At 35.9% G+C, this 24777-nt stretch overlaps 1 protein-coding gene across 1 annotated transcript in view; it reads right to left on the bottom strand.

The window, feature by feature from the left end:
* The window catches only part of CTNNA3 (catenin alpha 3), a 1853842-nt gene extending 1830411 nt beyond the window's left edge, over nucleotides 1–23431 (bottom strand). Inside the window, exon 1 of the mRNA XM_018042551.1 lies at nucleotides 23239–23431. Coding sequence (XP_017898040.1) covers nucleotides 23239–23251 — 13 coding nt within the window. The 5' untranslated portion in view covers nucleotides 23252–23431. The remainder of the gene's footprint in view (nucleotides 1–23238) is intronic.

The following is a 24777-nucleotide window of genomic DNA, read 5'->3' as shown; positions in this document are numbered from 1 at the left end:
AATAAGGAATCATGGTCCTAAAATGGAAGTGCTTAAGAGCTGCTTCCAAAGTTGTAACAAATGCTTAATAAAAGCAAAACATACTAACACATATTAATTAATTATGTATGTTATCTAGAGGATTGAGTGTGAGATGTTTTAAGGATAGAATACACAACTAAATGCAAAAGAATGACAGTAAGCTTAAAAGGAATAAAATAAATAAACTTCTGTGTCTTGTTCCCACATAAGACATGGAATTGTGCCAATTTGCTTCATTCCAGAGAAGGGAGCCAGTCAGTCACTGATGGCTATATTAAAGAGAGAAGGAAATCCTTTCTCCCACTCTGTGTTTCCAAAGATAACAGAAGACTGAAGCATGATGGATTTCACTACCAAGTAGCCATGTTTATTTTACTCATGCTCTCACTGACCCTCTAAAAGTCAACTCTTACTAATTTTGCATTATGGAACACAAGAAAAAATATGTACAGAATTCATTTTTCAAAACTTACAACCTCCCTAAATTATCTAAAAAAGAACTGCTATCATCCCGAAACTTAAACTGTAACACCATTCCTATCAGTCCTTCAACTATAGTGAAAAGAATGGTGCTAATCAGAGTAAAGAAAAGTAATTAAACTCAGTCATTAACATAGTGAGTCACATTTTTTGGCTCTAAATAACTGTGCCCACACCTGCGCAGGATATGTAAGAGACATGGATCTGATCCCTGGGTCAGGTAGATCCCCTGGAGGAGGGCATGGCAACTCACTCCAGTATTCTTGCCTGGAGAATTTCATGGACATAGGAGCCTGGTAGGCTACAGTCCACAGAGTCTCAAACAGTCTGACATGAATGAAGCGACTTAGCACACACGCACAATTAACCCTCCCCAATAATTTAAATAACCCACACATGTGACAAGACTCATCCCAGCTTTATTCCTCCCAGGTCTTGAATACAAAGAATTAGACTGACCCAATCAATCATGCTCCTCTGTTAAAGCTCAACTCATGAAACTGGTGTGAAAAGCCTGGGGTTGTTTTTGTTGTTGTTATTGTTGCTATCATATTCTATATCCTTCAGTATCAGCTCCATTTCACCCCCTCCTTCTGATAGGCATCCAATCTATAGTAGTTAGTGTTGGCAGTTTTCCAATCAACTTTCTGTGGCTTTTTTTACATATGATATTTATCTTTATAATGATACATATCTTTACAATGATAAATCACCTTCTGTGTGTATGGATTTTTTAATTTACACCAACAGTATTGTAATTTCCATCTCTTGCTATTTCTCAATCTCTCTCTGTTTCTCCTCTTAACATGACATTTTCAAGGCCTACTGATGACGAACTATAATTGCAGCTTAGCTCATTCAACACATAGTCTCATCTCCCCCTTGCCTTTCACTGCTATGGAAACAAACAAGACTAGATTTCCCAGCATTCTTTCCAACTCAGAATGGCGTATGACAGAATGAGATGACAGAATGAGATGTCAACTCTTGCTTTACCTATAAAAAGGTGAAGCAACGTTGCCATGGCCCTTCACCCTTCCTACTGTTATCTGTGGTATAAAGCCTAGACACCAAGCAATCTTACTGCAAACCTGAGGAGGAAAGATGACAGAGCAGAACTACAGAAAGAGCTTGGGTCATTGATGTTATCAGCTTTGAACTTCTCATCTATACATTTCTTATTTTTGAGAAAAAGAGGCATTCTCAATTAACATAATTGATTTAGTTCTTTTATTTTGCATTTGTAGCATTCTGTTTTGTATTTTATTTTGCATCAGATGCATTTATAATGTATTTTATCTGACCATATGCCTATTCAAGTATGTTTAGGTAGTTTCTAACCATTTACTATGGGAAACAATGTTATAATATAATAAACATTCTCATACAAGTCTCTGTGTACCTCTGCAAGAGTCCCTCTATATGATTTATATATATACATATGCATATTTCATATATATGTGTGTGTGTGTGTGTGTGTGTGTATACACAACATATGTATGTGTTCTGCTGTGGGTTGAATTGTGTCCTCACCTAAACTCATGTTTATATCCCAATACTCTGTACCTCAGAATACGGCTTTATAGGAAATAGGGTCTTTAGTGATGTGATTAAGTTAAAATGAGGCCATTATGATGGGCCTTAATTCAATAAAAATTTAGTCACTCAGTCATGTCTGAGTCTTTGCAACTCCATGGAGTGTGGTCTGCTAGCTCCTCTGTCCATAGAATTCTCCAGGCTAAAATATTGGGGTGGGTAGCCATTCCCTTCTCCAGGGGATCTTCCCAACCCAGAGCTTGAACCCGGGTCTCCTACATTGCAGGCAGATTCTTTACCATCTGAACAACCAGAGAAGCCCAATTCAATATAAGTGGTATCCTTTTAAGAGATGTCCATCAGCAGATGAATGGATAAGAAAGCTGTGGTACATATACACAATGGGGTATTACTCAGCCATTAAAAAGAATACATTTGAATCAGTTCTAATGAGATGGATGAAACTGGAGCCTATTATACAGAGTGAAGTAAGCCAGAAAGAAGAACACCAATACAGTATACTGACACATATATATGGAATTTAGAAAAATGGTAATGATGACCCTGTATGCAAGACAGCAAAAGAGACACGGATGTATAAAACAGACTTTTGGACTGTGAGGGAGAGGGAGAGGGTGGGATGATTTGGGAGAATGGCATTGAAACATGTATACTATCATGTAAGAAATGAAGCACCAGTCTATGTTCAATACAAGATACAGGATGCTTGGGGCTGGTGCATGGGGATGATCCAGAGAGATGATATGGGGTGGGAGGTGGGAGGGGGATTCAGGATTGGGAGCTCGTATACACCCGTGGCGGATTCATGTCAGTGTATAGCAAAACCAATACAGTATTGTAAAGTAAAATAAAGTAAAAATAAAATTAATATTAAAAAATTAAGTTGCAGACAGTAAAAAAAAGAAAAAAAAAGAAGAGAGGTGCGGACACAGATATCCACAGAGGAATGACCATATAAGGATATGCAAAAAAACATGGCCATTTGCAAGTCAAGGAGAGAAGCCTCAGGAAAACACAAACACACATCTACTGACACCTTAATCTTAGACTTCTAGCCTTCAAATTATGAGAAAATAAATTTCTGTTGTTTAAGCCTCCCATCATGTTGTAATTTGTTATGGCAGCACTAGCAAGTAAAACAATTCAAAAGTAGAATTTCTGGGTCAGAATGTATGTTGAGTACTCAATTTCAGCAAATATTACCAAATTGGTGTCCAAAATAATATTAGCAGCAGACCACATGTATTCATATGTGTCCCACACCTCCTTACCAGAACAAGAGACTGCATGACATTTCAATCTCTGCCACCATGAGAGGTACAAAGTTGATCTCATTGTCATTTTAATATTCATTTCTGATTACCAATGTAATTGGTGATCTGTTTTAGGTTGATTAGCTAGCCATTCAACACTCCTTTTGTGAATTGCTTATCTATATTTTTTACCAATTTTTCTCCTAGGTTGCCTATTTTTCCTTAATAATTTCCAAAACTTCTCTACAAATTCTATATATAATCCTTTGTATATAAATTCTATATATAATTATATTCCTTGAAAATATCCTCTCCCTGCTTAATACAGAAATATAGCAAAATAGCAAAGACCCTTTCTTTGTGATTTTTTTTCTTTTGGCCATGCTATATGCATGAAGGCTCTTAGTTTCCCAACCAGGGATTGAACCCATGTCCCCACACCAGGGAAGTCTCTAAGCATTCCACCATCTATATATATAAAAGTCCTATTTTTTTCATATTCTTACAGATACTAGGCTATTGCCAGACATTAATTTTTGCCAATCTAATAGGTATGATAAACTGTCTCATCATTGATTGAATCTGTATTTACCTGATAACCGGTGAAACAAACTAAACATCTTTTCACCTATGTATTGGTCATTTCAATTTTCTTATCTGTGAATTACTTTTTCAGGTATCATAGACCCATTTCCCTATTAAGATCATTCTTTTCCTCATTAATTTTTTAGGAGTTCTTCAGATAATTTCAACTGAATATGTCTATAAGTCAGTTATTTCCACAGTAATTCTACATGAGAAACTATCCTAAAACTCAGTGGCATAAAACAACATTATGCCTTGTGCATTTTCAGGTTGGCTGGGAGTTGGCCAGGATGGGCCTCGCTGGCTTACTCCAAGCTGTACTCCAGATCTACATCACGTGTTTCTCATCCTCCTTGGACAAGGAGGCTACCAGGACCCTGTTTTTCCCATGACAACAACAAAAATATTAGAACAGTTGGAAACACAATGCATCTTAAAATACAAGCTTCAAACAAGCACTCTGCCTCTTCTGCCTACATTTCAATGGGCAAAGCAAATCACACAAGTCTAATACTAACCACGTTTTCAAGTACAGGGAAATATACTCTGTCTCTATCAGGAAGAACCACAGTGTCACATGGCAAAGGATGTAGATACATGGGAAGGAAAAGGGGAACAACAATGCCATCCATTTTATAGGCCAATTTGTAAATATTAATATATCTGCTCAGTTGGTATCTTTCATTTATCTTCTTTTATGTGATTTTTTCACAAAGAAAGTTTTTATATTAATGCAATTAAATATTTTACTTTATTGCTTATGTTTTAGGGGTCCTACTTAAGAAATTATTTCCTACCCTAAGATCATAATAAATATGCTCCTATATTTCCCGCTGCTGCTGCTGCTGCTGCTAAGTCGCTTCAGTCATGGCCAACTCTGTGCGAGCCCATAGACAGCAGCCCACCAGGCTCCCCCATCCCTGGGATTCTCTAGGCAAGAATACTGGAGTGGGTTGCCATTTCCTTCTCCAATGCATGAAAGTGAAAAGTCAAAGTGAAGTTGCTCAGTCGTGTTCAACTCTTAGCGACCCCATGGACTGCAGCCTACCAGGCCCCTCCATCCATGGGATTTTCCAGGCAAGAGTACTGGAGTGGGGTGCCATTGCCTTCCCCAATATTTCCCACTAGAAGAATGTAATTAAGAGGATCAACAATCAATATATTATTTTAGCTTAGTGTGTGTATAAACACAAGATTATATGATATAAACTAAGGCACCAAAGTAAAACAAGTAATTAAAGTTAAAAATAATTACCAAGGATGATTAACTATAATAGGTAAAATTTTTAGCTTGGTCTTTTAAAAATATTAATGGATACAGGCTGACAAAGATGAAAAATATGCAAGAATGATAAGGAATCACAAAACTTTACATTTTTTTATTAACATGTTTATTGATCCAAGCTATATCTTTAAAACTGCTAAGCACAAGACTTCTCAGTTCATGTCATCCTAGAAAAAAAAAAAAGAAACTTTTATAGAACTTAGCTATTTATAAAACAATATATGTTATCATGCCAAATATATAAAATACATGTATATATGTGCTAACAGTAGCGACTACTTCAGTAGTTTGGGGCAAAAAGAGGTCCTATCTATTAATTTTCCAATTCAAAATACTTCCCAACTGCCACCCTGGCAGGGAGTCCAGTATCTCTCTTGTTCCTTAAACTGATCAGGAATTCTGGGAGCCTTTCAATCCACATACCTCAGAAAGAGAAAACCAGAAAATTTTATTAGATACAAGAGGGCCCTGTTGAGGGCTGCTGGTGTTCTGCTCCTGGCACACAGTTTACTGATGAAAACAGATCCCCTGCAGTTCCATGTGACCTTTCCGCCTCTGCTTTGCAAATACAGTGGTCACAGTGATTCTTAAAGAGAAAAGCAGCCTGCTCCCCTAGAGGTATAGCATGGCAGCCATGCCTAGAACTTTTCGGTTCACCAAGCACCAAGTGGCTGGATCAGGAGGGCCTTCTGCTTCCAGTCACACAAGTACCCAAACAGCATCTCGCATTGGGCAATGCAAATCACAACAGGAGTCCCAGTCTAAGATCTTTGATGTTCTTTCTTACTCGGTCCTTTTTTAATCATGACCAGTTGAATGCACAAAATACTTTCTAACAGTAACTACAGGGAAGGAGTCCAGGTCTTGGCTCTGTTCCTCTCTAAAGGCTCCCAGACTCTTTACAAACTTCCTCCAGTCCTCTCAGTGCTGACCGGCCCTGCAGGTGAAGGAGGACTGGGAAGGGCAACCTTCACAAAACCAGAAAAGACCCCGTTACACCAGTACCTGAGGCACAAAAGACCTCCTCAACTGTTTCAAACATTGGGGGAAATTTTCTCTGACCTTATAGTTGCCAGATAAAATATAGAATGCCCAGCTAAGTTTGAATTTCAGATTAACAATGAATAATTTTCTGGCATATGTCCTATGCTGTGTTTGAAATGTACTGAAAAGATTATTGGCTGTTTTCCTAAAAGTCAAACCTGTGTGTCTTATATTTTTATTTGCTGAATCTGGCCACTCTACCTTATCTACTTCATGGACGGAACAAATGAGGAGGGAGGGAACCCAGAACTCCGCTGTGCCTAAATTTAAAGCAGCCACAGGGCCAGACCCTCAAATCCATGTATCTTGACTTCCTATCAGAGACTTGAGGCTGAGAGAGCCAAAGAAAAAGCCAGCTTTCCCTCTGTTACTGCTCAGGAGCTGCTTTTTAGATAGCCAGAGATGTTTCCTGGCCACCTTCCAGCAGTATATTTCTAACTACACTCAGCTGGAAGATTTTTAGTTCCTAAAAATGCAACACAGGATAAATGAGGACAAGGGAAGAATGACATACTGTGCCCTGGGATATTACAGCCCCAACAGTAGGAGTAGACATACAAAAAAAAAACCACTGGCAGAGGCCATGCTAGAGACTAGGCTTTATGCATCTCTGTTAGAAAAGGGAATCTGAATTGCTCCAAATCATCCAAGATAAAATTCACCTCCAATAGAGGACCTAGGAATAGGCGAATAGTTGCCCCATGTGAATATGTAGCTCCTGTGGCCCAGGAATTTAAATACTTGCCCTGCATTTTAAGATTTGAGAGAGAAATAATGTAGCTCCAAAATTGATAGTGACAGAGGTCAAAAGGGATATAGATATGTATTTATCTCGTGATAAACACCAGGACTGAATAAATCTCCTGTCTTTAAAAAAATAAGTAAACAGGAAAAAAAATCCAAAATTAAAACAATAAAAGAGGGAGACAGGGAAATTATCCTCAAGACAAAAAAGAATTTATAATACATCAACTCTTGTTCTCTCAGTGAAATACTGAAAGTGAAAAATTCTAGGTAAGAAGTGATGGAAATTCTAAGTAAAATGAAAAGAAAGTTGACTGAAGTGAAATGTCAGGATAAAAAAGAGACCTGGTTAAAAACTAAAATAAAAGAATTCAGTAAACCCAGAGAGACAATAAAGTAATTAAAATTTGCACTGAGGAATCACTGCTCTCCTTTATCATCTGCCTTTCTATCAGCAACTTTTTCATTCAGAGAGCAAAAGAAACTAAGAATGGAAGGGCTACCCTGGGCTTAATCCTTACCAACAAAGAGGAATGCGTTAGTGAAGTGAAAGTGACAGGAACCTTGGGGAAAATTGAATATATCACCTTACAGTTCATTACGGCCAAGGAAGAAAATAAAAAGCAAAGTAAGACAAGTACTTAGATTGCTTAGCAATTTAGAGAAAATACAAGGATTTCCCAGAACCAGAGATTCTAAAACGAAAGACAGGTCAAAAAATAAAACTCACTGCTGCAATCACAAATGAGGGAAAAAAATGGGAGAGACTGTATGTAAAAATAACTCAATGTGCTGTCTAAGGAGTTTTCTAAAGACTCAGATTTTTAAAGGACATACAAAAGAAGGAAAAAGTGATATTGGCCTATTAGAAGAAAGGATTACTACAATGAGCAAAGACTTGTGAAAAACACACAAAACAACATAAAAACTTTTAGGTTGTATTTGAAGGTGGGAGGACAAGAAAAGTACAACCTAGCTCCTCTACTCCCAGGTAGATTCCAGGTTAACAAGTTACAGAGAGGAGTTTGCTTTCATATTATATACCAAGGAACAAGGTCTTCCCTGGTGGTCGAGTGGTTAAGAATCTGCCTGCCAGTTCAGGGACACCGGTTTGATCCCTGGTCTGGGAAGATTCCACTAATGCTGTGGGGCAACTAAGCCCATGCTCCACAACTGTTGAAGCCCTATGCCCTAGAGCCTGCACACCACAGCTAGAGAGCAGCCCCACTTCACTGCAACCAGAGAAAGCCCTTGCAGAGCAATCAAGACCCGGCATAGCCAAAAATTCATTACTTTTTTTAAAAAAGGAAAGACTGCACCAACAATCTTAAGAAATTGATAATCCAGACAGAAAAGACAGTGGGAAAATGTTTGTTTAAATAAATGTCCATTTCCAGGTGTATTTTATTATAGCAGGCCTTCTCATTCTCAGCACTATTAACATTTTAGGCTGGATAATTTGTTGTGGAGTCAGGGGGTAGGAGGGGGAAGGCTGTCTTGAGTTGTAGGATATTTAGCAGCATCTTTGGCCTCTATCCACTAGATGCCAGTATCATCAGCCTCCTAGTTGTAGTAATCACAAATAGCTGTAGACATTGTCAAATGTCTCCTGGGAAGCAAAAGTATTCTGGGGTGAGAACCACTATATTGCGGAACACTGAAAAATATAATAAAAATATCACAAAATTATGGTTAGCATCTTTGAGTAATCATGGCACAGGGAACTGACAAGTGTTCTCCCATATATCAAAAAGGTAGACTCTGAAAATCTAATGTTAATCCACAGAAAATTTTAATATAGTATCAAAATATTATTAATTGGAAAAGAGAGCAATGATCTCATTTTGGTATAGTTGTATTAAGAGCCAGTCAAACTAAACTAATATAATTTTTTCTCTTCCTTTTTTTTATTATCATAACTAAAGAAGGTACAGTGGTTTCACTAAAACAACTTTTAAATCTTTTTAAAAATCTTTGACAAGCTAAAGAAATATTAGCTGTCCATATACTGTTGGTTGAAGTATACACCGGTTAAACACCTTTTGAGGAGGCACTCTGGCAACATCCATAAAATTTTATATGCACAAATTCCTAGACTAAACAAATAGTTTAGGAACCTGAACATGTGTACAAAGATGCAAGGCAAGGACTGCAGTGTGTACTGTTTTTGTGATAATAAAAAGCTAGAAACAACCTAAATGTGCATCAAGAGAGACTACTTACATAAATTGTCATATATTTCCTCATCAGTATGATTTGAACTGTAACCAGAGAAAAAAGCTTAGGAAATATATAGAATCCAATTGGATTTCATTTGCCTACAATTAGGGGAGATATGAAAAATATTTAACAACCAGCATGGATTAGGCCCCAACTAATAAGAGTCTAGCCTGGAGCTGGGTCTTTGAAAGCCCCCTGTATGTGAGGGTTCATCCTTTAGTTGCTGGGTCTAAGGAAAATCTAGAGGGTCCCAGGAAGGGGCCAAGTGAAGGAAGGCTACTAGAGACAGAGAGAAGGAATACAAAAGCATTTCATATTTTAACAATTTGTATGCCCTTACAAAAAAAGAAAAAGCAAGAGAGTTCCAGAAAAACATCTATTTCTGCTTTATTGACTATGCCAAAGCCTTTGACTGTGTGGATCACAATAAACTGTGAAAAATTCTGAAAGAGAGGGGAATACCAGACCACCTGACCTACCTCTTGAGAAATCTGTATGCAGGTCAGGAAGCAACAGTTAGAACTGGACATGGAACAACAGACTGGTTCCAAATCAGGAAAGGAGTATATCAAGGCTGTATATTATCACCCTGCTTATTTAGCTTATATGCAGAGAAATGCTGGGCTGGATGGATGAAGCACAAGCTAGAATCAAGATTGCTGGGAGAAATATTAATAACCTCAGATATGCAGATGACACCACTCTTATGGCAGAAAATGAAGGAGAACTAAAGAGCCTCTTGGTGAAAGCGAAAGAGGAGAGTGAAAAAGTTGGCTTAAAGCTCAACATTCAGAAAACGAAGATCATGGCAGCTGGTTCCATCACTTCATGGCAAATAAATGGAGAAACAGTGGAAACAGTGGCTGACTTTATTTTTCTGGGCTCTGAAATCACTGCAGATGGTAATTGCAGCCATGAAATTGAAAGATGCTACTCCTTGGAAGAAAAGTTATGACCAACATAGACAGCATATTCAAAAGCAGAGACATTACTTTATCAACAAAGGTCCGTCTAGTCAAGGCTATGGTTTTTCCAGTGGTCATGTATGGATGTGAGAGTTGGACTGTGAAGAAAGCTGAGGGCCGAAGAATTGATGCTTTTGAACTGTGGTGTTGGAGAAGACTCTTGAGAGTCCCTTAGACTGCAAGGAGATCCAATTAGTCCATCCTAAAGGAGATCAGTCCTGAGTGTTCATTGGAAGGACTGATGTTGAAGCCTGAAACTCCAATAATTTGGCCACCTGACGCGAACAGCTGACTCATTTGAAAAGACCCTGACGCTGGGAAAGATTGAGGGCAGGAGAAGAAGGGAATGACAGAGGTTGAGATGGTCGGATGGCATCACTGACTCGATGGACATGAGATTGGGTAAACTCTGGGTGTTGGTGATGGACAGGGAGGTCTGGCGTGCTGTGGTCATGGGGTCGCAAAGAGACGGACACGACTTGAGTGACTGAACTGAACTGACTGACATCCTTACTAGAGAATATCAGTCCTCACCAATAGATAGAAACAACACTAAAATAATCTAGAATAGCATAGAAAAATAAATTCAACCAAGTGGTAGCTATGATGAAAAGTAAATTTGTACATATTGACATGCAACAATTCTTTTTTAACTTTCACTAGAAACTGGTAGCAGTTTCCTTGTGAAAAGAGAATCCAAGAACTGAGGACCTAAGGTCAAGGCCAAAGGAATATGTATTTTAACTGAAAGCCCTCTGTGGCAAATGCTGTTTGCTAACACCATTTCCAGCCCTGGCCCAGCTTTCCTCCTCTACTGGAGAGACTGCAAAGTTAAGAAACCTGCTCTTCTCAGACTCCCTTGAAGTAGTGGTACCCAGATTTCACCAGCAAAAACAGCTTGGATGAGATTTTTAAAGGTTACAGACATCAGAGCCTTCTGGGATAGTTGTAGAAGGACTCTACTGCCCAGTGTAAGAGCAAGGGATAATGGAATCTAGTACACCCATAGGACCATTCCTCAGGTACAGTTGGACATTCTTCCTATAGCTGCATTTTCTTTGGCTGTTCAATGGTTCTCCAAGAAAATCTATGAGTTGTCTAGTATCATTTATGAAAAACTCAGCTGGAGTTATCCAGAGCAGACTCTTGGTTGCAATCAAGAATTCTAGCTAAAGCACTCTTTACTAAAATAAAAATAAACATGCAAATATAAATTTTTCCCTTTAAAAACTTAAGTTTTATAAAAATGCTTCAAAAATAAAGTATATGTGGTCTGGGGACTTCCCTGGGGTCCAGTAGCTAAGACTCCATGTTCCCAATGAAGGGGTATGGGTTCAGTCTCTTGTCAGGGAATTAGATTCCACACGCCACAACTAAGAGTTCACATGCGACAATTAAAGATCCCACATGATGCAATGAAGATCAAAGATCCCTCGTGCCACTGCTAAGACTTGATGCAGGCAAATAAATCAATAAATGTTTTTAACATATACATATGTGGGCTGGATGATGGTACAGTTCAGGGAGGACATACCTAGTTGAAGAAGCACACTCAGAGATCCAGGCCCCCAAGTCCCATTTGTATATCAGCTGTGCCTCAACCACCAGAGGCAATCTTAGAAATACAAACGTGGACTCAAATCCTTCTTAAAAATAGCCAGTGTTAAAAATGTGATGGAAGGAAAGATGCCAGGCTATGAATAATACCAAAGATAACAACCAAAATGTATAAAATACTTGTGTAAAGACAACTCCACTGAAGGACAAAAAAGAAGTGAGTAAACAAAAAGATGATGACTTGGTGTGTCTGTGTTAGTTGCTCAGTTGTGTCCTACTATTTACAACCCCATGGACTACAGCTCACCTAGATTCTCTGTCCATGGCATTCTCAAGCAAGAATACTGGAGTGGGTAGCCATTCCCTTCTTCAGTGGACCTTCTCAACCCAGAGATCAAACCTGAGTCTCCTTCATTGCAGGCAGATTCTTTACCATCTGAGCCATGAGGGAAGCCCTGATGTATAAGTAGACTAAACATTAAAAGGGCATTATTTTCTCCCTGAATTAAAATATTCAAAGGCTATTATAATAATTTTCTAAAATGTTACACTAAAATTCATCTGGAAATAAATAGTATGTGATTAGATATCAGAAAACCCTGAAGGAGGAGAAAAGAATAAGGAGAAAGATTAATCCTTCCAGATACTAAAATATGTTAGAAAATAATTTTAAAAGTAGGGATTGCATCAGCAAGGTAGCAGGATACAAGCTTAATATACTAAACTCAGCTGCATTTTTTACACTAATAATGGAAAAATAATCCTTTCAATATCACATCAAAAAAATAAAATACCTAGGAATAAACTTAAAGGAGGTGAAAGCCCCATAAGCTGAAAACTGTAAAACGCTGATAAGGGAAATTTAAGAACATTCAACGACATGGAAACATTCCATGCTCCTGGATTTGAAGAATTAATATTGCTAAATTAGTCATAATGCCCAAAACAATCTACACATTTAATGCAATTCCTATCAAATTACCAATGACATTTTTCACGGAGCTAAAACAAATAATCCTACAATATAGGGCTTCCCTAGTGGCTCAGTAGTAAAGAATCCACCTGCCAATGCAAGAGACATGGGTCCAATCCCTGATCCAGGAAGATCCTGCAGGCCATGGAACAACTAAGCCAGGGTGCCACAATAGAATCTACTATGCCTGTGTCCTAGAGCCTAGGAGCTACAACTACTGAGCCCATGTGCCACCAATACTGAAGCCTGTGTGCCCTAGAGCCCATGCTCTGCAACAAGAGAAGCCACTGCAATGAGAAGTCTATATACCACAACTAGAGAAAGCCCATGCCTAGCAATAAAGACCTAGTATAGCCATAAATAAAAATAAACAAATAAAATGATTTTTAAAAATCAAAATTATTCCCCCCCCCAACAAAGTTCTACAATATATATAGAATCACAAAAGACCCAGAATTACCAAAGCAATCCTGAGGAAAAAGAACAAAGCTGGAGGTATAACCAGACTTCAGACTATACTACAAAACTACAGTAATCAAAACAGTGTGGTACTGGCACAAAAACAGACTTGCAGATCAATGAACTAGAATAGACAGCCCAGAAATAAACCCATGCACCTGCAGTCAGTTACTATACTACAAAAGAGGCAAGAATATATGATGGAAAAAAGAAAGTCTCTTCAACAAGTGTTGGGTGTAAGGAAAGCTGGACTGCTATATATAAATCAATGAAATTAGAAAACTCACACCACATACAAAAAAACTCAAAACGGTTTAAAGACCTAAATATAGGAAATGACACCATAAAACTCCTAAACAAGAACTAGGGAAAAACATTCTCAGACATAAATTTTAGCAATATTTTCTTAGATTCATCTCCCAAAGCAAACAGAAATAAAAGCAAAAACAAACAAATGATGCCTAATCAAACTTCAAAGTTTCTGCACAGCAAAAAAAAACCATCAATAAAACAAAAAGACAATGTATGAAATGGGAGGAAATACTTGCAAACAATGTGACCAACAAGGAGTTAACATCCAAAATACACAAAAAGCTCATACAACTCAAAATTGGAAAAAAAAAAAAAAGTAAATGCCTCAATCAACAAATGGGCAGAAGACCTAAGTAGATGCTTTTCCACAAACACAGATAGCCAACAGGCACATGGAAAGATGCTTAACATTGTTAATTACTAAAGAAACGTAAATCAAAAACACAATGACGTATCACCTCACACCAGTCAGAATGGCCACCACTGAAAAATCTACAAATAAATGCTGGTGTGGAGAAAAGAGAACCCTCCCACACTATTGGTGGGAACCTTAAATTAGTGCAGCCGCTATGGGAAACAGTAGAGAAGTTCCTCAAAAAAATTAAACTAGAGCTATTATATGATCCAATGATCACACTTTGGGATATATATCAAGAAAAAATGGAAAACTCTAATTTGAAAACACACATGCACCCCAATGTTCATGGCAGCATTATAATAACCAAGACATGGAAATAATCCAAGTGGCCACCAACAAACACTTGTCACATCTAGAGAAAGTTCACATGCAGCAATGAAGACCCAGTGCAACCAAAAATAAATTAATTAATTTAAAAAAATAATAATAATACAAATGAATTCATATATAAAGACAGAAACAAACTCATAGACATAGAACACAAACATAGTTACCAAAAGGAACAGGGAGGGAGAGAGGATCAAATAAGGAGTATGTGATTAACATATACAAACTCCAATAAATAAAATAAATAAGCAACAAGGATTTACTATTTAGCACAGTGAATTATATTCAATATCTTATAAAAATCTATAATGGAATATAAGCTGAAAAAGAACTGAATCATTTTGCTACACACCTGAAACTAACACAATATTGTGAGTCATCTTCAATGGAAAAAAAAATTTTTTTAGAATAAATAAAGAAGAAAAGAAAAGGCAGGGAAAGTAGAGATTACAGAAAAATTAGATAAGAAACATTACCAGAAAAACTTATGGTTACCAAGGGGAAAGGGAAGGTGGGATAAATCAAGAGCTTGGGATTAACATATACACAATACTATATATAAAACAGAAAACCAACGATAACCTACTGTATAGAATAGAGAACTCTACTCAATATCTGTGATAACGTATATGGGAAAGGAATCTGAAAAAGAATGAATATATATATATTTATATATAAAACTTTGCTGTACACCTGAAACTAACACAACATTGTAAATCAACTATACTCAATGTGAAACAAAAATTTTTTAAAAAAAGAATATTGCCACAACAGGAGAAAGAGTGAAACACAGACTCTAACATAAATTTATCTTATGACAAAGATTTTAAATTAGCAGGAAAGAGTGACTCTTACATAAATCATATTAGATCAACTAAATAAACATTTAGTTGAAAAATTAAAATTCAGCTGACTCCAAGACTCATTTCTTTGTGCAAAGTCAATTCCAGATATAGCAAAAGTTATAAATTCTGAAAGATAGTATCAGTGAATTTATATATAATACAGTTATGTATAATAATTGAAGTAGAAAGTCCTTTCTAACCAAACACAAAATTCAGAAATCATAAAGGAAGAGGTTTTAAAAACTAAACACAAAAATATTTTATTTTATGTATGATTTTAAAATAAAACATAAAAGTAAAATAAACAAAAAATTGGAGGAAAATACTTGCAACACATTAAGTAAACAAAAAAATAATTTGCTTAATTTACTATGGGGCAATTAAAAAAAAAAATAAGTACTGGATCTCCTTGCCAGAGCAATCACACACACAAAAAGAATAAAAGGCATCAGATTTGGAAAGGAAGAAGTAAAACTGTCACTATTTGCAAATGACATAATTTTATATATAGAAAATATTAAAGACTCTACTGAAAAGCTGAGAAAACTCATTCTAATCAATGCATTCCATAAAGTTGCAGGATACAAAATTAACATACAGAAATCAGTAGCATTCCTATACGCTAACAATGAATTATCTGAAAAAGAGAAAATAATTCCATTTAAAATAGCATGAAAAACATTAAAATAGTTGGGAATAAACTTAACCAAGAAGGTGAAAGATTTTTACTCTGAAAACAATGATGAAAAAAATTTAAGAAGATAAAAATAGATGGAAAAGTATCCATTGTTCATGGATTACAAGAATTATTATTGTTGAAATGTCAGTCTCTAGACTGACCAAAAACCACCTATAGATTCAATGCAATTTCTATCAGGATTTTAATGGCATTTTTTCAGAAGAAGAAAAAAAATCTGAAGTTTATATAGGACCACAGAAGACCCAGAATAGCCAAAGTCATCCTGAGAAAAAAACAACAAAGTGAGAGACATCATACTTCCTGTTCAAGTATACCATACAGCTATAGGAACCAAAACAGTATGATACTGGCACAAAAATGACAAATAGACCAGTGGAACAGAATAGAGAGCCCAGAAGTAAATCTAAGTATAAAGTCAACTAATATTTGATGACGGAGCCAAGAATACTCAATGGATAAGACTCTCTGCAATAAATGGTATTAAAAAAAATTGGATATTTGCATTAAAAGAGTAAAACTAGACCCCTGCCTTACACCACTCACAAAAATTAACCTAAAATAGATTAAAGACTTAAATGTAAGGACTAACACCATAAAACTTCTAGAAGAAACCATATCCAGTAAGCATGGCATACTTTTGACATAGGTCTTAGTAGTATTTTTGTTTGTTGATTTCCTCAGGCAATGGAAACAAAATCAAAAATAAACAATTGGGAATACATCAAACTAAAAAGCTTCTGCGCAGCAAAATAAACAATCAACAAAGTGAAAAGAAAACCTATAGAATAGGGAAAAATACTTGCTAATCATATATTCAGTAAGGGATTAATATCCAAAATAAAGAACTTTTTCAACTCAATAGCAAAAATAAATAAATAAAAGTGGGCAAAAGATCAGGAATACACATTTTTCTAAAGACTATATACAAATAGTCCACAGGTACATTGAAAGATGCTCAACATCATTCCCTAACATCATTAGGGAAATGCAAATCAAAACTGCAATGAGATATCACCTCATACCATAGAATGGCCATAATCAAAAAAACAGATAACATGCATTGGCAAAGATGCGGAGAAAAGGGAACCCTTGTGTACTGTCTTGGTGAGATTGTAAACTGGTGCAGCCACTGTGGAAAACAGTATGGCGGTTCCTCACAAATTATAAATAGAACTACTATACAATCCAGTAATTCTACTTCTGGGAATATATTCAAAAGAAACAAAACACTAACTCAAAAAGATATCTGCACCCCCATATTCATAGCAGTATTATTTACAATAGCTTAGACATGGAAACAACTTTAGTGTCCATGATTGATGGACATTTTATGATTGATGCATAAAGAAGTTGTGGTATATACATACTGTACAATGAAATATTATTCTGTCATTAAGAAATGAGGAAATCCTGCCATTTATACCAACATGAATGGAACTTGAGGGCATTATGCTTGGTGAAATAAGACAGAGGAAAGAAAAATATTGTATAATCTTATTAGCATGTGGAATCTTTAAAAAAAAAAAAAGTCATACAAAAAGAGATCATATTTGTGCTTACCAGAGATGGGGCATTGCAGTTGGGGGAAAGAGAATAGGAGGAAAGTAACAAACTTCAGTGAAAAAGGAACAAATTTCCAGTTTTAAAATAAATAAGTCCTTGGGATATAATGTACAACATGATTATAGTTAACACTACTGTATGACACTCATGAAAGTTATTAAGAGAGTAAACCCTAAGAGTTTACTAAACTAAAAAAATTTTAGTTTCTTTTTTTCCTTTTCTTTTTATTGTGTCTATATGAAACGATGGATGCAAACTAAACTTATCACAGTAATCATTTTACAATACAAGTGATCCTTGAACAGCATAGGAATTAGGAACACTGACCCTCCTAACAGTTAAAACCCCACATATAGTTTAGAGTTACTGTTCACATCCACAGTTCTTCCATGTCTTCAGTTCTACATCTGAAGATTCAACCAGCCACAGATCATGTAATACATTATTTACTATTGAAAAAAAAAACTTGCTTATAAGTGGATCTGTGTCATTCAATTCAAGAATCAACTATACATGTGAAACAAACCATTATGCTGGACCTTTTAAGCATACAGTGATATATAACAATTATATCTCAATAAAACTGGAAAAGAAAAGAAGAGCAAAAAATATGGAAAGGCAATTTGTATAAAAAAAGAAATACAATGGGCTAATATTTAGAAATTGTTCAACCTTACTTACTATTAATCAAATGCAAATCAAAAGAACAAGATATAATTTTTACCTATCACTAAAAGATCATTATCAACAGTGGTAAGAGTTAGGGACATAAGCTTTCAACATATGCTGTTTGCGGGGGTAAAAATCGATATGAACTTCTTGAAGAAAAATATGATAATAGCTCTCAAATTTTAAATTATGCATACTCTATACTCTTTAACCTTCAGTTGATATTTCCAATTAAAGGTAATACTTATTAAATTGTAAAATGAACATTCCTTTTGACTCAGCAATTCTATGTAATGAATTTATCCTAAAGATATATTCATAAAATTACATCAAGATATGTGAACAGGGATATTCATTATGGCATAGCAACATAAAAATATATATATGAAAAACAATAAATATATTCATCAATATAGAATGAGCTAAATACATTATGCTACATCCATATGAAACTGTACAACTCAGATGGAACTTGAACCACGTGCCAGGACTCTAACCCACAGTCTTTAACTGAAATTGCATATCTGATCTCAGTACATAAAGAAGCTCAGGTTTGGGACTTCCCTGATGGGCCATTGGTTAAGGATCCTCCTTCTAGTGAAGTAAAGATTAGACTGTGCACCCAACAAGAAGCCCTAGTGAGGCAACAAAGCCTCATTTGCAGCCAAAAATTTTTTAAATAAAATAAATTTCAAAATGAAGCTCAGGCTGTTTATGTCTCATTGCAGGAAGAATTCAGTAAGAGACAAAGTGATAAGTAAGAAGTGAATTTATTTAGAGATGCATGTTCCATAGACAAAATGCAGTCCATCTCAAAAGGGAAGAATGGCTTTGGGAGAAATAACTCCACAGAGTGTGGGCCATCTCAGAAGGTGAGAGGCCCCAAAATATGGGGTAGTTAGCTTTTATGGGTTGGGTAATCTCATAGGCTAATGAGTTGGTGAATTATTTCAACTATAATATTCAGAGAAAGAGTGGGGATTTCCAGGAACTGGGCCACCATCTACTTTTTTACTTTTATGGTGAGCCTCAGAACTGTCATGGTGTTTGTGGGTGTGTCATTTAGCATACTAATGTATGACAATGAGCATATAATGAAGTTCAAGGTCCACTGGAAGCCAAATCTTCCACTATCTTGGACTAGTTGGTTTTAACCAGTTCATGTCGTATACCATGGCTGTGTCATTCTTTTAAAGGTTGTATCTTGCCCCCTTCTCTCCTGTTTCACATATAGTAGTAAAACACTATGAAGAAACTGAAAAACTATGAGGTAGGTCTACATGAATTGCTATGCATATATCTTAACTAAATGCAACTATCCTAATTCAGAGAAAGCAGGGGGGACACAAGATGCAGATAACTACGTATAGCATTAAGCCTTTTTTTCTTGACCTAAATCAGGGTTCTGTAAGTTAGCAAGAGCGGAATACATGGATATTGCATAGGCAACCAGCAATGCATATCAGTGATTATTTGATCCTTAAAACTAGGATTCTTTTGTTAACCCATATTGGAAAGGGAACTGCTGATTCTAACAGAAAAGCTAATTAATCCTGCAAATTTCCATGAAAACATAATCTATGAGCTCCAGCCCTGGACTAAGTAAGACCCTGGTACTTCTGGAGAACCACAGAGAGGTAGGTTTTATTTCTCACTCTCCCTTCATCTTCATCCCTATCCATAAAAACACAAACACTGGAAAGGAAACACCACAAGGGCAGGGCTTTAATTTGGTTCGCTAGTATCTATCCCCAGCACTAAGAGTAATATCTGGGACACAAGTCATCTAGAAAGAGCGAATAATTCCAAGGCCAATGTTGGAGTAGAGCCAAAGTAGCCCTTTGAGGAATCCTGCTTCTCTGTCATTCTGTTTTCTCAATGAGCTAATCCAGGGCCTCTTTGCATTGATACTACCTCCAGAAGACTCATCAGCTGAGACCTGGTAATTCATTTATTATCTAGTTAATCATACTAGATATTATTCATTCTAGTTATTCATTTATAATCTAGTTATTTATGTATTATCTAGTACACCTCCATCCCAACTCTCTATTCTATATGCATATAAACAAAGAAGATAAATGCTTGTATAGTCTCCTTTCATGAACCAGTAATAGATTGAGAACTGCTGATCACATTTTGAATGGTGCTAATATAAAATAGGGGCTAAAGTCTTCAAGTTCCAATACTTAAAGGTTTTTATATTAAACATTGCCTTCTCCATCAAATGTTTTTCACCATTAATGGAGGGACCTGAAGCAGCCCAAGTATACCAGTTAGGATAATGAAAAGCAGGAAAAAGAGGCAAGGCAGTGGGGGTCCCAAATAAATTTGACCTAATTTACTATGTGCACATAGGAATTTACTTACTTCTCAGATCGTGGAAGTTAGTGATTAAATTGGTAGCAGATTACTGGCTGTGTGCCAGACAGCAATAATATAGTTAAAAATAGTAATTAAGCATGTGAAAATCAGGTGCAACAGCTAACAGTCAAGTTCATTTTCAAAAATTCTATAGTCTCAATTATCTGTCACTTTCCATTAGGTTTGCAACTTGGCAAAACTCTGGAGTTCCACCCAAAGTTCCACACTATCATGTCACTTAAAATCCAGTATCGAAACAAGATTTAGAAAATCATTCTTTTTGAGTCTCTAGAGTAACATTCCCATGAGCCAATGATCCATAAATAAACACTATTTTTAAGTCTTCATTACGAAGCACATAGTTTCTCTTCAGGCAAGATTGGGCTGCCAACTTCTCTGCTTAAGTCTTAATCCCTCCTATATCAAAGAAAAAATAGAAACATGCTAGCAGAAGTTCAGAGTGAATAAAGAATGGAACTCCCATCCCTCCATAGCTATGATTTTTCTCTAAATACCACTGAAAAAATAAAATTCTACAATTAAAACAAGGTGATCCAGGCAAAATGTATTCTTTAAAAACTCACAACCCTATACCTCACCTCCCACCAAATACTGATACCTCTACTCTCTCCATTTTGACTTCTCTGTACCAGCCACTACCTCTGAAAATCAAATTGTTTTATTTATTAGCAATTTCTTGGCTTTTTACTTCAATATATTCTATTTCTATAACCATAAATCCCAAATTCAACACCAATAACAGAATTAAAATTTCATGTCTTCCCTAACTCCCACCCTACCCATGCCGTACTCCATTCTCATGTTTCCATAAGCAGAAAATCTGAAAACTGAAACTCTGTTTTAACATGCGCCTTCTACACTTTTTCTTTACACTTTGCTGCCTAGACTTCCTCCAAATAATTCTAATTTCCACAGACTTCTATTATAAAATATTTGTTCTTCCCAATTCTTTGACACAGATCATAAAATTCATATAAATATGCACAACATATAGATAATCCTCTACAAAAGTTATTTATAAATTCTATTGTTTTAAAGTCCAAAATAACATAAGCAGTCAATAATACTGTCTATTGGTTTCGGGCAGAGATGAAGAATTTTCAACATGTAGTTTTGTTGATACCTGTGAAAGTTCATAAGGAGAAATTTTGTAACTAGATAAGATCCTTCCAAATACTAAATATATTGCTATCTCTGTGCCTGATAACTATGTTTTGCATCTCACAGACACTCAATAAATATTTCATTTGGGAGATAAAGAATTATACAAAACCTTAAAAGAAAACCAGTAAAAGCCATCTTCTTAAAAAATCACAATCTTTGTCTTCAACTCTAATTTTCCCTAATCTGACAAGCCTACACTTAAAAATAGAGCTTAGGGAAATGATCTTTAAAATAAATAAATACACAAACACACACACCATAGCACCTAGATGTTCAACAATGATTAATAAAATTATATCTATTCACTTGGAAGAATGTTAGCAATCTAAAATAACATCTATGTAGACTAGGTAATATTATATGGAAAATGTTTTGGTAAAGGTTAAATGAAAAGCAAAGTTCCAAATTTTATCCACAGTATTACTGCGATTCATTTTAAAGTTATGCAGAGAAAAAAGACTAAAAGAAAATGTATCAATGAGATTACAGATAATTTTGTCTGTGCTTTTAAAATCCCTACAATGATCTCATATCACTTTTATAATGAAAATAAAAATAAATTTTACCATAAAAATCCCAATATTTCACTCAATTAAGAAGAGAGACACAGAGTGTGTACAGGACACAACAAATGGAAAAAATAACTGTATATATGCTCTTCGTATTTTGGGCTTCTCCATTTAATAAATTGTCCTATGCCACTACTAAGGTAATTTTTTTATGGTGGATAACAAAATTTTAATAGTTCATCCAAATATGCCATTTGAATTTGAATCTCTATCTCCAAACCACAATGATTCTCAGTATGTTGACATTTTAGACTGTCTAAAAAGACCTAGCCATAAACCCAGAACCAAGGCTAATTTGAAATCCTATTTTTCCCACCTGTGTGTTTTAAGCAAATCATTGGATCTCTTACATCATCAGATATGTTGCAGCTGTCTTAGTGGTGCGTATCCATGACTCAAAACATGCACAGTTAATGAACTTCCTGATGCCTAACCTAAATTTCTTCTTGTTTCCATTTGTATTTCTCTCCAGTTCTGTTTTCAGTGCAACTAAGAGCAATTGCTTGCAGTCACCCAGCCACTGTCAGATAGTGACCTTCTCTTTACATGACTGATGACTGTTTCCCATATTCATCTCATCTAGTGTGATTTTCATTTGATTATAAATGGCAATAAAAATAGCTCTGAGAAATTCCTCAATTTCCTAATATTATTAACAATTGTAAAACAAGTATATAAAGCAAATATTAAATTCAAAAATTAAGGCTTTTGCCACATCTCATTTTTAAAATCTCCCATTACTGTGAACAAGTTTTGGGTTGAAAGTAAAATCGCTTCAAATATTTTGCCCCAGCCCCATGCCAAGGCACATGTATCCAGGCCATATCTTATCTTTTCCTGCACTGGATCCCAATCGGCTTTTTATAGCCAGAAACTCTCTGAATGCACAGCACGACCTTGGCTACTAGCTTCCCCTGGCACTAGTTTGAAAGTTATTTATAACTTTAAACTTAGCTTGAAAGCCTATACTTCTCAACATAACTAGTCAAAACATTCCTGTTTTATATAATAATGTGATGTTCTTTAATTCAGAAAGAAACCCCACACTTTAAACCTACGATATGTAACTAAGGCAGAGCAATTCCAACGCAGAAACAAGAATGCACTGAAGTCCAGCTCCTCTTTTTACAACTTGACTCTTACCTTTCTGTTGCATCCTATAGAGTAAATGTGCTTAAAATTCGGCTCTTGTAGGAAATTTTCCGAAAAGATTTTGGGGGAGGAAAGAAAATAAGACTTCTTGGTTAGCCACAGAGTTGCAGAGTACCAAATTGAGAGGCAGTGGCAGTGGGGCAGTCACTTCAGCTGAGCGTCATTCACCCAGGATGAGAAAGAAGGGGGAGGTTACAAACCAGGGTGGGTGGTATCTAATCCTGAACTGCTAGTCACTGACCTCACTGACAACTTGTTACCGAAAATACTTTGTTGAAAAAGGCCAGACACATACTTTACCCAGAGATCTACAAACATAGCTGTCAGGAAGCTCTAAATACGTAGGGTCCGCATTTCTCTAGTACCTTTCTAAAACAAGGACCTCTTACATCTAATTAAAGCTGAATGCTGGAATTATCGAGAGTGAAAAATGGTAAAGCGGGGATAATAGGAAAGTCCAGGAAATTCACACATCAAAAGATCAATTATGTAAGATTCAATGTCTTCAGTACCGTAGAATTCTGTATCACATCTGAGATAGTTTTTTCCTCTGAAATCTTACCAAGCATCATGCTCTGTGCTTCTAGGGTTTATTTAGACCCATGTAATTATTAATAAAGAATGTAAGTGAAGACTTACCAAAAGCTCCACAGGTGAAACCACTATTAAAATCACACAAAAAAAACTTTTTTCCAACAAAATTTCTTTTTCCTACAGCTATTCTTTTATATATTTCCTCTTTCCCTTTTTAATCTCTCACTATCAACATCTTAACATTCACCGGAACAATCTTCCATACCCCTGCTTTATGCTTAATCACTTCATCTATTCCTTGACACCCCTCCTGAACTTGTACCATATTCTTTTAGGCATTAACACATTTGTGACTTTCTTCCAAAGTCATAAAAGTAGTGACTGTAGTAGTAGGTGGTCACTACCCCTAAAATAGAACTGTTTGTTTGAGTTTTGGAATTCCTGTTCTTAAAAGGCTGAATTCAAAAACTTTTAAAGGCATTTTTTTATTAGCTCTATAGGCACTCTTAGAACAAATATTAGGGAGCTAAGAGGAAAAGGCAAGGTCTGCAAATTGTCAGAGAATCAATTATGAAAGAGGTCTCATTTTATATGATTTCTAGGGAAATCTGTGAAATAACTATTTTCATGTAGCTTCCTTTAAAATGTGCATACACTTGACATTACATTTCTCTAACGATTCTTAGTTGCTAACATATTGTCTTCCCCAGATTTTTTTTTAAGCAGCTTTTTCCCCCTGGAGAATCTAGGAACAGCCTCTTTTCACAGTGAAAACAAAGAGTAAGTTTTATGTCTCTCAATCCATCTTTTCTTGAATAAAGAAATCACTTTTCACTTGCAAAATAGAAGTTTTTGTTTTAGAGCTTTAATAATGAATGTTTTCTAAACACAGACTGTTGAATTGAGCCCAGGATTAGACACCCAAATTCTATTATGAGCCAGCCTGCTCCTACTTTAAAGCCACAGATAAGTTACTTACCTGCTCTGTACCTCTCC

The sequence above is a fragment of the Capra hircus genome, chromosome 28, assembly GCF_001704415.2.
Source record: "Capra hircus breed San Clemente chromosome 28, ASM170441v1, whole genome shotgun sequence".
Classification (NCBI taxonomy): Eukaryota; Metazoa; Chordata; class Mammalia; order Artiodactyla; family Bovidae; genus Capra; species Capra hircus.
The sequence above is the reverse complement of the archived record's forward strand: the minus strand, read 5'-3'. Positions and strand labels throughout refer to the sequence as shown.